Source organism: Ammospiza caudacuta, chromosome 12, assembly GCF_027887145.1.
Source record: "Ammospiza caudacuta isolate bAmmCau1 chromosome 12, bAmmCau1.pri, whole genome shotgun sequence".
NCBI classification, from domain to species: domain Eukaryota; kingdom Metazoa; phylum Chordata; class Aves; order Passeriformes; family Passerellidae; genus Ammospiza; species Ammospiza caudacuta.
Genome location: NC_080604.1, coordinates 4,265,109 through 4,279,692, shown reverse-complemented (window position 1 = coordinate 4,279,692; position 14,584 = coordinate 4,265,109). Strand labels below are relative to the sequence as shown.

General features: G+C 43.5%; 2 protein-coding genes across 2 annotated transcripts in view; both read left to right on the top strand.

The window, feature by feature from the left end:
• Nucleotides 1-1,931: 1,931 nt before the first annotated feature.
• On the top strand, nt 1,932-6,653 carry HRH1 (histamine receptor H1). Its single transcript, XM_058813015.1, has 2 exons — nt 1,932-2,082; nt 3,557-6,653. Exon 2 carries the CDS (start codon nt 3,614-3,616, stop codon nt 5,060-5,062), a length of 1,449 nt encoding a protein of 482 aa, XP_058668998.1. The 5' UTR covers nt 1,932-2,082; nt 3,557-3,613; the 3' UTR covers nt 5,063-6,653.
• Nucleotides 6,654-9,345: 2,692 nt separating this feature from the next.
• ATG7 (autophagy related 7) overlaps nt 9,346-14,584 on the top strand; it is a 94,780-nt gene continuing 89,541 nt past the window's right edge. Inside the window, 9 exon segments of the mRNA XM_058812902.1 lie at nt 9,346-9,378; nt 10,285-10,482; nt 11,012-11,066; nt 11,830-11,947; nt 12,742-12,819; nt 13,271-13,387; nt 13,923-14,022; nt 14,025-14,071; nt 14,559-14,583. Of these exon segments, the coding sequence (XP_058668885.1) occupies nt 10,305-10,482; nt 11,012-11,066; nt 11,830-11,947; nt 12,742-12,819; nt 13,271-13,387; nt 13,923-14,022; nt 14,025-14,071; nt 14,559-14,583 (718 nt within the window). The 5' untranslated portion in view covers nt 9,346-9,378; nt 10,285-10,304.

Here is a 14,584-nt window from a genome sequence, read left to right as displayed (position 1 = left end):
TGAATTTATCTCCTGATAACTTCAGGTTAAGGCTGAAACTTAAACACAATAAATTTACTTAGGGAAAAAAAATGAAGTAAACACAGTGGTGTGTAGAAAATTGTTTAATTAAGTAGCTGTTTATGCTGCTAGAAGGATACTGAAGCTGCACTTCCAAACTGTCCTGGCTGGACTGAGACACTGTCATTTCAGTGGGAACAACAGGCAGCTTTACCAAGTTTTTTCACTCACTTTTTATCAAAAAATATTCCTTGAATATTGGCAGGCATTGAATAGAGACTGTTCCCTTACTGAAAAATAAATGAGTTTTTGAGAGGGAAATTAATCAAACTCCTAACATGTTAGTGCTTTCAACAGCTCAAGGATAATTTAAGGGAAAAATATCACCATAAATAAATAAGTTTCTTAGGTACAACAGAGTGAGTAAAGGCCATCTGAATCAAAATCTCACTTTCTGCTTGAATTTAGTCTGAATCAAAATCTCACTTTCTGCTTGAATTTAGTCTGATGAACAAGAATTTTGCTCTTTGCAGCTCTAATTTCTTAAAAGTCTATCAGCAAGAGACTTGCCAGTTTCTAGGAACTTTCTCCCACTCACTCAGGGCTTAATAGATTGCACCTGCCCTAAAGAGGCACCAGGCATCCACTCAGCATCTCCCAGTAAATTCTTGCTCCTTGGAAATGTAATACAATAACAAATCATGATTGCTGAGCCTCCCTGTAGGAAAAGCTCTTCACAGACAGCAAAAATAAAGGAGGCATTTCATGGTGAGGTCAGGGTTTAGAGTTTCCACAAAGCAATCCAAGGTTTTGGGCTGCTTTTTTGTTTTTAAATCTGTTCTTATTGAACTTTGTTTCAGTGTAATTAAACTGTGCAAACATTAAAGCCCATTTATTCATTATTATTGCTTTCTTCTACTGGGTTAGAGATAAGGAATGACATCAGTAGCTCCTGAAGAAAGGGCACATTAACCTGCTTTGGAGCAGGAGTTCCCCTGATCAATTCTGCACGTTGCTTCCTCAATCCTGCCCTCAGCAGTGCCAGGAGAAGGTTTGGGAAGCAGTGACCACCATTTACTGTATTCTGCTGGTTTATTCACAGAATCCCAGAATTGTCAGGGCTGGAAGGATCTCTGGAGATCATCCAGCCCAGGCCCAAATGCAGTTCATGTATTCCATACACAGCCAAGGAGAGCTGGCTAACCAGGCAGATTTCTTTGCTGGTATTTTTTCCAGCTGAAGACTGAGTTAAAGAGTTAAAGTTGCCTTTTCTCCCATTATTTTGCCATAAATTTAAATGGGAGTACGTGGGGGTGAAGATCAGTCATTCCAGCTTCTTACATCAGCTCCTTGCCTTGGCCGTGCCCCTGCACTTAAACACACCTGAAGAGCTGGAGACAAAGACACAGACTGGGATGTAACCACTTTCCAGACATGCTGGTTTAATTTCCATGGAATAATTCCTGTCCTCAGCTTCCATGGAGTCATTCCTATCCTCGACATCCATGGAATCATTTCTGTCCTCATCATCCATGGAGCAGTTTCTGTCCTCATCATCCATGGAGTAATTTCTGTCCTCAGCATCCATGGAGCAGTTTCTGCCCTCAACATCCATGGAATCATTTCTGTCCTCAACATCCATGGAATCATTTCTGCTCTCAGCATCCATGGAATAATTTCTGTCCTCAGCATCCATGGAATAATTTCTGTCCTCAACATCCTTGGAGCAGTTTCTGTCTCCAACATCCATGGAGTCATTTCTGTCCTCAACATCGATGGAATAATTTCGATCCTCAGCGTCCATGGAATCATTTCTGTCCTCAGCAATGGCTCCTGTCCAGCAATTCCTGTTCGCAGAAATGACTCCATCCATGGAATAATTTCTGTCCTCAACACTCATGGAATAATTTCTGTCCTCGTTCTCAGGATATGCTCCGTGAGCTGTGAGCAGCTGCCTCAGAGGAATTGTCCAGGCAGAGCCTGAAGGAATCCAGGATCACAGCACTCCCCAGGTACTCCTGTCTCCTCTGCCTATGGATGCTGCAGGCACCAAGGACACAGCTCCTCTCCCAACACCCACCTGTGAGTAAAACCCAGGCAAGAAGGAATTTGACCTCTCACAAGGCAGCACAAATCATTTGAGCTCAAACTCTGATTACTGGAATAAAAGGGATAAAGTTAAATGAAGTATTGCATCACTGAGTTTCAATAGGAAATGCTGATTATTGAACAACCTGCTGCATTGTGTTGCTCTGGACACGTTTGGAGTTATGAGGGTGAGAAATCCCATGCATACCTCAATGCTAGTTGTGTAAATAATTTGAGCAAATATATGCACAGTCTCAATTTCCTTCCTTATTGCTTGAAGAGATTTACCAGAACAAAAGCTCAGACAAGCTATAAAATGGCATAGAATGTGTGTCACCCTCACAGACATTTTTCATCAATGGATAGGAGGCAGAATTTGGTCACTTATCATTTGCTCCAAGATCTAAAATATCATTAATCGATCCTGCACTGTGAATCAATACATGAAGTTAGCAGTTGGGAAGCAGAAGATGCTTATTAATCCTGAAAAATCCTAATATTCTGCATTTGATCTCAAACAGGCCTGGCATCTTTAAGTGTTTGAAATCTCTGTGAGCCTAAATTGTGTAGGAAGAGATTACTCATTACCTATAATTTGAACGACTGCCTACTGACTGCCAACTGCTGGATTCCCAAACTGTTGGAGGCTGTAAATAAGCACTGGCTTGTTTAAATTATTTAGTACAAAATATGTAAATGTTGCTTTTTACTAGCATATTTTAAATTGGTTTGCCAATATGGAGCTTATGTTATGGTTCAAAATCAGCTGTTTAACGAGATATGATGAATTAAAACTGTGAGGAATTAAATTTCTTCTTCAGATTGAGGGATCAGAAAGAGATGAAACTCTATGAAAACTGTTTGGGATTGGTTAGTGGGGTTTCCTAGAACACAAATCACCTGTATGTAAATGTCACTGTCATATTTTCTGAAAAATCCTTTCACCAGGATTTCTTTCCTGGGAAGCTAGGAAGCCTCAGAAAAAAAAAAAAAAAAAAAAAAACAATATTATCTCATTTGCTTCTCCTGTGTTTTGCTGCTTTGGAATGTGGTTGGAGATTGTTTATCAAACAGGTGATTGTTAGATTGGTTTAATGTGAATTGTTTTGACTTAATGACAAATCACTCTCTGGCTGTGTCAGACTCTGGAAGGAGCCATGAGTTTTCATCATCATCCTTTGTAACCTTCTGTCTGTATCCTTTCTCTATTCTTTAGTATAATTTTAGTGTAGCATTTCTTTAATATATTATAAATAACATATAATAATAAATCACCCTTCTGAGAACATGGAGTCAGATTCCTCATCTTTCACCTCATCCAAGAGACACAGCAAACTCAACATGTAAAATGTCTTAAAAATTTGTTTTTTAGGAAAGCCCTAAAAGGGACAGTGCTAAGCTGAGGCACAAATTAGCTTTATTATCTTATTACTGCAGTGACTGAGTTGGTTTTTTTCCTTTCCTCTAGTTGTGGAAATAAAAATCCCCAAGCAGCCCAACACGTTTTCAGCCAGGAGTGCAAACCATGACTGAACGCCCAAGGCCTGGACGCCCACTCCGCTTCTCCCTCACCAAAAAGATGTCCAACAACACAACAGAGGCCTCCAGCAGCGCTCCCCGAGCCCTCCTAGGCCTGTTCCTGGGCAGCATCTCCCTGATCACCATTGTCATGAACATCCTGGTGCTGTGTGCCGTGAGGACGGAGAAGAAGCTGCAGACCGTGGGTAATTTATACATCGTGAGCCTCTCCATCGCCGACCTGATCGTGGGGGCGGCCGTCATGCCCCTCAACATCGTGGACCTGCTGAGCCCCCAGTGGCCCCTGGGGCTGGCAGCCTGCTTGTTCTGGCTCTCCATGGATTACGTGGCCAGCACGGCCTCCATTTTCAACCTCTTCATCCTGTGCATGGACCGGTACCGCTCGGTGCAGCAGCCGCTCCGGTACCTCAAGTACCGCACCAAGATGAGGGCCTCGCTGCTCATCCTGGGGGTCTGGCTGCTCTCCTTCACCTGGCTCATCCCCATCCTGGGCTGGCACGTCTTTGCCAACAACGGGCACAGGACGGTGCAGGGGAGCAAGTGTGAGACGGAGTTCTTCGAGGTGACTTGGTTCAAAGTGCTGGCGGCCATCCTCAACTTCTACCTGCCCTCGCTGCTGATGCTGTGGTTCTACTGCAGAATCTTCAGCACTGTTCGAAAGCACTGCCAGCACAGAGAGCTCAGCAATGGCTCCTACTGGTGCTCCGCAGAAAAGGCCACCACTCCTCAGACCAAGACGAAGGATGGGAAAAATATCTGCCTCCAGGAGCAAGTCGAAGGTGGGAACACCCCCGGTGCAGAAAAGAAAAGCTCTCCAGAGCCCCATAAAGTGGAGGCAGAGCTTTGTTTCAGCCATCCTGACAGGGCTTCAAAGGCCCTGAGTAATGGGAAAGTCCTGAACTGGAGCTGCTTCTCTCTCAGCACAGCCGAGGCTGAGCCTGGCGTGGATAAAGCAGGGAAGAGGGGGGTGTGTGCCACGGAAAACCCTGGGAATGAGGAGCAGCCCGGCTGCCAGGACAGTGACTCCAGCGGGGTATCAGACCACCACACCTTCACTGAGGTGGCAGAGGCCAGCCCCAGAGGAGCCTGCTGTCCTCAGGGGAGGACGGAGCGCAGGGACTCGAGGGGAATGGCATTCCTGAGGAAAACCTGGCACACCCTGCACGGGCACTCCAGGAGCATCCACTGGCACGGGAACAGGGAGAGGAAGGCAGCCAGGCAGCTGGGGGTGATCATGGCAGCCTTCATGCTCTGCTGGATCCCCTACTTCGTGCTCTTCATGGTGATAACCTTCCACGACCACAAGCAGCTCTCAGAGCTGCACAGGGCCACCATATGGCTGGGCTACATCAACTCCACCTTGAACCCGTTCCTCTACCCTCTCTGCAACCAGAATTTCAAGAAGACTTTTAAAAAGATCCTTCACATTCATTGATGCTGGTCTGGGGTTTTGGAGCTCAAGTGCAGCTCAGGATTTTGACCCAACAAAATGTTCTGGTTCCAAAGGATGGGTACAATGAAAGACTTTGGCAAACTGTAATCTGTAAAAGTGGGAAATGTGCATTTAATAGTTTAAACACATTTAAAGAGCAACTTCAGGTCAAGAATCTGAAAAACTCAAGGTCAGTACATGAACTGTAACACTGTTGTCAACGTTTACCATTTGAGACCACCACTTCCATCACAGAAACCTCCTCAGTGATTATAAATTATTCAGCTACACAAAAGGAAGAAATCACATTTCTGTCATTGGCCAAAACCATTTTTCTCTTTCAACTTACTCCATGAAACACATTGCTTGTGAAGTGAGATTTGCAAGTGGAGGTACTTTGCACAGTCAAAGAAAGAACTTGCACCTGTTTAAAAAAACTCCCCTATTTATTTATAGCTTCCTCCAAAGCACAAACTTTTCATCAAATGTTAAGTTTTACTGTGTATCCTACTGTATCTCTTTGATATCATGCTTATATTAACTGTACATTAACTTTGCTGGGAAAAAAGGTAGATTTTTTTATGTCCCAAAAGAGTTCCCATGTTCAATATACTGTCATCATCTGTTCCAGAAGGGTGGGTTGCTGTTTCTAGACTTGCAGAATTAAGTTGATTATACATGAAATATGTTTACCTTTTCTATCCTTTATATTTAATTGTATTTTATAAATCTTGCTGCCAAATATTTCAGGAGAAAAACAAAATAATTTAATATTTGGTATTGGAAAAGAGACCAAGAAGATGTTGAAGCACAACTGAAAGCTGGGCTGGCTTTGATGTTTCAAAGAAAAAAGAAATTCCTCTCATTCATTTTGTTATGCTGCTGAATTTCCCACATTCTGAACAGTTTCTTAATTGTATTTAAAGGATTCAATATTAAATGAAGCCCTAATATATCTGCATTTTAGTACATTGGGGAAATGTGCTAAAGGAATAAACTTGAATTCAGGCTGTATCAGTGTATCATGCAAGGTTCAGATATTAATTGACTTTGGTTTCAAGTTGCACACAGGACAAATTGCAATTAGGAAACTTAAATCTAGGAGAAATAAGGCAAAATGCAGAGAGAGAACTTAAAACCAAAAAAATTCTTTGCAGAATTCAGACAACTTTTTCACTGCAGGAGGAACACCTGCACAAGTAGTAAAATGCACCTTTTTGGAGTAGAGAACAGAACCTTTTGAAACACATTCTCTAATCCCTGGCCTTCCACAAACAATTGCTGAGGTTCACAGCCATTAAATTGTTTTTTTCCTATTCTGATTTGCAGCAGCAATTCTGGCCAGAATGGATGGTAATTTAGATGATCCCTGAGGAAATAAAAGTCAGCCACAGTTATAAGTGCTGAAAAATTCATTTACCTATGGGCTGCTGAGAGTTATCAAGAAATCTGTCCTGTTGCTCATGAAAATTGCCTTTCCTGACCTTAAAATGCACTAATACATGACAAAACTTCAGCAAGATCATTGAAAATTGGTCTAAAAATGATGGTGACTGTAACAACAAAAATGTTTGGTAAAAATAAAGAACATTCAAACAGCTAAACCCAGGAAAATAAAGATGCCTGAATATTTTTTTTAATTTCAAGCCATTTTACCCATGATCTTTGTGTAACTGTGCTACCAGCAAAGACAGGGGATTTGTGATAACCAATTTTATAGCTATTAGATAACAATAAACAGGGAAATGGGACAGTGCATATTTTAAATAGCAAGTATCTAAGAAAATTTTTGAGTTTCACTAGCAGGCAGTTCCAGTGGCTCTGGATGTGAGGGAAGCAGAGGAAAGCAAATTACGGTAAGAAACGGAGAAACCTCCCACCAACGTGGGGCAAGGCTCAAGAGAATATTTCAGGAGTGGTTTCCTGTAAAATGCTTTCAGTGTTTTCCATTTGACAGCCAAGGTCAGAGGACACTGAGCTTCAGAGAACACAACAAGAGTCTGGGGATTTCTTGTAAAAAACACATTCACTCTCCTGTGTGTGAAAAACACCAATCACTTGTTTCCAAAATTTTAAAAGTTTAATAGTAATAAAATGATTGCAAAAATAGCAATATAATTAGAGTAATAAAAATTTTGGACAATTTGGATTTAGGACAATAGGAGACAATAAAAACAAAGAGTTACAGACATCCGGGTACCTTTTTCTGGGCAAAATAAGCCTGAAAAAGGACACATGTTAACAGAGGATTAACCCTTAAAAACAATAACTTGTTGCATAATCATACACCTCATACATGATGCATAAATTCCATTCAAATACAGGATTCTGTCTGGGCAGGGTCAGCTTCTTCCTCTTAATCCTGATGGCATTTTCAGGACTGAGTGAGGCAGGAAGAAGTTAGTTTCTTCTGATAGGAGAGCAATAAATTCTCTTTCTCTGAAAGATTTAGGAGTCCTGTGCCTGCTATCTCAGTGGGAGTACCTCATTCCTCTCTTTAAAAAAAGTATTTTACATAGCATAGTTTCTATTTTAACATTATGTTATAATCTAAAACTATATTTAACAGACTACTAAAGAAAATTAATACAACATAACTTTCTAACATAACACATATAATATTAATTTTAATATTTGCAAAAAACCAATCACAAAATACACATTTTTCACATGTGAAAATTTAAAAAGTTTAATAAAGGACAATAGCAGCATGGAGCATAGGTTATTATGGCCGGGTGCATCATGTGGCACTCAGCCATGAAGCACACCTGCTATTTTGGAAACACCCTTCATTTACCATTTCTATTGCATCAGCTGTTGCATATTCACAAACAATTATTTGTAAACTTTCCCCCATGGTAAACGTTCCCCAAACTAATTTACATGTTCCAAGAACTGTTTAGCATGGCTCCTCCTCGGGTCCACCTTTTTAGAGCATGCACATTCCTCGGCTGTGGTTTTGGTCCCTTCTTATCACATCCAGTACAGGAATGTGCCCTCTGTTGATGGAGTGACAAAACTATCCGTTGTCTCCTCAAAAGGGAAATAAACTCAGGAGTTTCTTCCCTCAAATAGTGAAAAAGACATCTCATAGGACCTGGGGGACTTCACCTCAACTTAAGGATGGCCAATTGGACTGGAGCCACAAAGTCCCAAGAGCAATTTACTAGAAAAAGAAGAGAACAAAGAAACTAATGGCTTTTGTGAGGTGTTTTGCCAGGAGCAAAAACCTCTTGCACCAGGTTTTTCTCTGTAAAGAGTTTTGTTATTTTGCCTTTTATCAAAACTTTTTGTTTCCAACACTACCACAGAAGCCATCCTGCTGCTTTTATGCCTTCTGAGGCAGCTGAGCTGTCTTGGGTGTGAAAGAGATCTCCAAGAGCTTATGAGACCTGGCTGGAGGAGACTCCTATTTCACTCCAGTCGTGGGCTTTGGTCCATAACTGTCCATATTTTGGTCCAAAATATGGTCCATATTTTCTTCAGAGGGTGAGTGCTGACAGTTGGCAGATCTGTGCAGGCGTTCATTGGATGTTATCCCATCCAAGCAGGTTTTTTTAAGCACACTTACATCAGCTATTTCTGCTGTTATCAGAACTACAGAGCTAATCAGCTATTACTGAGCTTATTTAACAACAGAAATAAAACCTGTGTCTTTATAACAAAGTTACTTTAACACCACACATACAAAATCCATGTTAACACTTGCGAAAAGCCAGTATTATACTATGTATCTCTGACAGAGGTGCGCTGGGTTTGAGATGTGCTGGTTTACAGCTCTCGGAGCTCTCCGAGGGACAGCAGGGACACCTGGCGGGGCAGCAGCGAGCCCGGGATGCCGCGGCCAGCCGGGAATTCCACCGAGCTCTTCCACACCGGCAGCAAACGCCGCCGACAGGAGGGGAAACAGCAGTGCAGGAGCACCTTTGGACATTTTCCCGCCGTCTAAAATGGAATTATAGTAAATTATTAAATTTTTTGAGGGCTCTGCTGCGTGCCGGGGAAGTAGGAACATCATACGGTAGCGGACACACGGACGGCTCCGAGCGCTGCGAGACGCGGGTCAGCCCGACTGCCCCGAGGCGGGGGATGCTACCGAGGGCGGGCGGGCACCGCCGCATCCCGTCGGGATCGGGACCGGGATCGGTATGGGGATGGAGATCGGGATGAGAATGAGGATGGGGACCGGGACCGGCCCGCCCAGCGTGGCCCTCACGCCATCACCCCGCGCCGCCCGCCCGCCACACGCTCCGCCGCGGTAACATCACCGCTGTGCGCCGGCCGGGCATGCCGGAAGTGCGGAGCGAGCGGCGCAGCCGGTAAGGGCGAGCGGGGATGGACCGCCACGGGTCCAGAGAGCCTACACGGCACCGGCACAGCCCCCGGCACTGCCACTGCCGGGTCACAGCCCCGGCACGGTGCCTGCTCTGCCCCTTGCAGCCCGCGGTCGGTGTGCCCGGGCCTCACCGGCTCCCGGGGCTGCAGTCAGGCGTACAGGAGGCGGGGGCTGCCCCGGGCCGGGCCGGGGCCGTGTCGGTGTGCGGGGATGGTGCCATGTCCGTGTTCGGTCCCGGTGCCGGTGCCATGTCCATGTTCGGTCCCGGTGCCGGTGCTGTGTAGGTCCTCTGTCAGTCCGTGTCACTGTGCGGGTCCCGGTGCCGTGTGGCTGTGCGGGGATGGACCCATGTCTGTGTTCGGGCCCGGTGCCGTGTGGCTGTGCCGTTCCTGTGTCTGTGTACAGGGACAGTGCCATGGCCACGTTCGGGGCCAGTCCCGGTACCGTGTGGCTGTGCCGTTCCCGTGTCCCTGTCCGGTCCCGTTCCCGTGTTGAACCTCTGTCCGTCCATGTCGCTGTGCAGGGCCGGTGCTGGTCCGGGTACCATGTGGCTGTGCCGTGTCCGGTGCCGGTGTCCCTCTGCCGTGTCCGTGCCCCTGTTCAGTCCCGTTCCCGTGTGGCTGTGCCGTGTCCGTGCTCGGTCCCGTTCCCATGTGGCTGTCCCGGTCCCGGTGCCCACCCCTCAGTGTCTCAGTTCGCAGGGCCGCGTTCCCGCTGGGCCATGGCCGCAGCAGCCCCGTGCCGTGCCGTGCCGTGCCCGCTGTGTCCGTGTCCGGTCCCGTTCCCGTGTGGCTGTCCCGGTGCCGATGTCCCGGTGCCATTCCCGTGTGGCTGTGCCGTGTTCGGTGCCGGAGTCCCGGTGCCCACCCCTCAGTGTCTCTGTTCGCAGGGCCGCGCTCCCCCCGGGCCATGGCCGCAGCAGCCCCGTGCCGTGCCATGCCGGGCCGTGCCGGTTCGGTGCCGCTGCAGTTCGCTCCGTTCAGCAGCGCGCTGGACGCGGGCTTCTGGCACGAGCTGACCCAGAGGAAACTCAACCAGTACCGGCTGGACGAGACCCCCAAGCTCATCAAGGGCTACTACTACAACGGTGAGCACCCACCGACCGCCAGGCTCTGCCAGTTCCACCAGGCCCTGCCAGTTCCACCTGGCCCTGCCAATTCCACCGGGCTCTGCCAATTCCACCAGGCCCTGCCAGTTCCACCAGGCTCTGCCAGTTCCACCAGGCTCTGCCAGTTCCACCAGGCCCTGCCAGTTCCACCAAGCTCTGCCAGTTCCACCAGGCCCTGCCAGTTCCACCAGGCTCTGCCAGTTCCACCAGGCCCTGCCAGTTCCACCCAGCTTTGCCAATTCCACCTGGCCCTGCCAATTCCACCAGGCCCTACCAGTTCCACCCAGCTCTGCCAATTACACCGGCCCTGCCAATCCCACTGGCCCTGCCAATTCCTGCCTCTCCTCTCAGCCTATTCTGCTCCTCTGGCACATTTCAGATGTTTCTGAAACACTACCAAGAGTGGCTGGGAGTTTTGTATGTTTCACTGTAATTTACATCAACAAAAAACAGAAGTAACCCCAATGTTTTTGTTTAAAAGGAGCTTTGTTGCTGCTTTTTTGTCCAGGTGATCCTTTGGGTTTGCCAGCTCGCTTGACACTGGAGTTCAGTGCCTTTGATATGTAAGTACAGGCTGGGGTTTGCCTTCATTTATGTGTGGAGACACTTTCCTGACATAAAATTGATATATTAGTTAGAGAAACTCTATGTGAGAATAGATAACTCTACATGAGAATAGATAACTCCATGTGAGAATAGATAACTCAACATGAGAATAGATAATTCTACATGAGAATAAGTAATTCTGCATGAGAATCAATAACTACATGAGAATCAATAATTCTACATGAGAATCAATAACTCTACATGAGAATCAATAACTCTACATGAGAGTAAATAATTCTACATGAGAGTAAATAATTCTGCATGAGAATAAGTAATTCTGCATGAGAATCAGTAACTACATGAGAATCAATAATTCTACATGAGAATCAATAATTCTGCATGAGAATAAATAACTCTACATGAGAGTAAATAATTCTACATAAGAATAAATAATTCTACATGAGAATAAGTAACTCTGCATGAGAATCAATTATTCTACATGAGAATCAATAACTCTACATAAGAATAAACTCTTCAGGAGTGGAGTTTATTTCCCTTTGGTAAAAAATCTTTTTACCAAAGATTTTTGTTCTCACAGTCACCATCCTTTTTAGACCAATTTTCAATGATCTTTGTCCTGTATTAGTACATTTTAAGGTCAGGAAAGGCAATTTTCCTGAATAAATTAATAATGAACTTTAAAGCAGTGGAGGGACTGCTTTGAGTCACAAAAAATTAACTCCTTCTGGCTGAATTTAAAATATTCCTTCTTTTTCCCAGGAATGCTTCAATACCAGCACGTTGCTGTCCTGCTTTTGGAACGTTGTATAACACCAACACTTTTGAGACTTTCAAATCCTGTGACAAGAAAGCACTTCTGGACAAGGAAGCAAATGAGGTGAGATTTAAAATCAACTCACTGAGTGTTTTCAAATCCTTTCTACCCCTTGAAGTGCTTCACACTCTGCCCCAAATTTAGGGATACTCCAGTCCTGGGTAGCCTCAAGATTTAGCTTATTCTGGAAGGAAGAGTTTGGTGTTTGCTTTTTACTGTTCTCTACAAAAGATTTAATTTAATTAATGATAACTAATTCTACATGGAGAACTTCACACATTTTAAGCTCTGCAATGCTCTTGGAGCTGCCAGGGACTTGAATTCTGTAGAGCACATATTTAAAATTTGTGTTCGTACCCAAAACCCAGCAGTGCCTGGTTTAAACCTCAGATTAATGCAATTTATCTGTGTGACAGAGAGATGGGGAAGCTCCACAGGAGCAATAAACCTGAGATAAAGCCAGAAAAAGATGGGTGAGAGGGGCTGGTCTGCCTGCTCTGTCAGCAGTTAATTCAATGTCATGGCCTGGGGAGAGGTGAAAGTCAAATTTAAGATGCTTTAGTTTGACCTGTCCTTGATTCTTCAATTACTTACCTTGAGTAACAAAGTTTTCATGCATATCCTCACTCCAAACTAGGAATTTTTTGCATTCCTGTGGCCCTGTAATTCCCTGTTGTCTGACCTTTAAAATCCTTTTAACGCAGATAGTTGTATGAATAAATTCAGTTTAAAAAAAATCACTGAATGTTTATCTCCAAACTTTAAGAATTATAGATTTTTGCAGCTGTTCTCATTTTCTCTTGGTGTTTCTCTGCCCTTTTTCTTCCTCCTTGGATTCTTCCCACAATCCATGGCAGATCTGGGAATCAATCAAATCTGGAGCTGCCCTGGAGAACCCAATGCTCCTGAACAGATTCCTGCTGCTGACATTTGCAGTGAGTACAGATAATTTGTGTCTCCTACTTGTAGTGGAAGTAGTGAAATAGTTTCTTTTTAGGAATATTAATATATTTTCTATTTATAATAATGCTGCATTAATATATTTTATATTATTTTCTAAAAATTTATAAGATTACCTGATGGCCTTACAGATATCAGTAGAAGTAGAGCAGCTGTTTCATGTTTAATTAATTGAAAACTTTACTAAATGCTCCTGCTAACAAAGCCTGAAGGATTGTACACACATTGTTTACATCTTAAATTAAAACATATACAGAGAATGGAAGTCTTGTAGTATTTTTATGATTTTCTAAAATCATTGTGAGGTGAAGACCCCTGTGGTTCCCATGGTTAAAATAAAAAACCATTAATTTTAATTAGTATTACATAATTTATTTTGATATGTCTCTTTATTACCTAATTATACTTTTTACTTTTTTCCCCTAGGATTTAAAGAAGTATCATTTCTATTACTGGTTTTGCTACCCTGCTCTCTGCTTCCCTGATGGAATTGAGATCACACAGAAGCCTGTCTGTCTTGGGGACAGGTTCTCACTAAATCAGGTACTCAAAATCCTAAAGATTGTGAATTCTGCACTACTGACAACTCCTGTGAGCTTTAAAACTCAATATTTTTGTCATCACATCCTGAATTAATTGGAGACTAATTTATTTTAAAAACTTCACTTTTTTATTTCTATGTTTTTGTATTTACCTTTTGTTCCATGATTTGTTTAAATTATCTCAGTTTAGGTGCAGATATGGCAAACAGTTCTTGAAGAGATCATTATGCTAAGCTATATATTTTATATTTATTTTTGAGATATATATGTTAAGCTGTATATAAAAATGAATATTAATATGTAGTTATGGATACAGCTTTGGTTTTGAAACTCATTTAAAAAATCTTTATAAAGGGGCATCCCTTGAGTGAGCCAGCTCATTAAAATTACAAAATTATTAATAAAATGCATGTTTAGACAAGAAAAGGAACTTATTTTTTTAGTTTTTCGGAAAAAAATTTAAAAAATTTTAGTTTCTTCCATATTACAGTGCAGAATTGTTAAAACTCTTGGTTCAGTTGGGTTTGCACTTTCAGATCCAAGCCCTTCAGAAAGCCTATGATGACCTCTGCCAGGAGGAGGGGGTGACAGCCCTGCCTTATTTTTTAATCAAGTATCATGATAATTCTGTCGTGATATCCCTGCTGAAAAGTGGGATGGCTTCTTTCAAGACCAAGGAGAAAAGGTAATGAGAATTTTATATAATTTTATGTAATTAAATGTTTAATCTGTGAATGGTTTGAGGCTTTCATACTGAGCTGGGCACGGTGGTTGTGTCCTGAGGGTGGCTGTAAAGTGATTTTTGTGCTGTTTTCCCTTTGATTTGTTCTCTTGCTGGCCTGTGCCCTGTCACTTTTTGATCATCCCAAAATCAGTGCAGAATTTTGGGTTTGGAGCAAGGCTTCAGTTGCTGGGCTTCCCTCCTAAATGTGTTTTTAAAGTAATAAAAATGCATTTACTGCAGGGAACATCCAGTGCCCCTGAAGAGGCCAAACTGAAGAAATCTCAAAGCTGTGGCAAAAGCTTGAAGAAAACCTGGTGTGACCATGGATTAAATATTTATAAATATGCAAAATGTGTCTGTAGGCCAGAAGTTTTAAATAAAAATGCCAAATACCCTTTGCCTGACTGTGGATGGAGGAGTTCTCTCAATTGAATAATTTCATTTGCAGGTGACAGTTGGAGTTTATGATCCTTG

Bases quoted from the DNA above. Each gene is read 5' to 3' on its own strand.
- HRH1 (XM_058813015.1), top strand. From the start codon at position 3,614: ATGACTGAACGCCCAAGGCCTGGACGCCCACTCCGCTTCTCCCTCACC.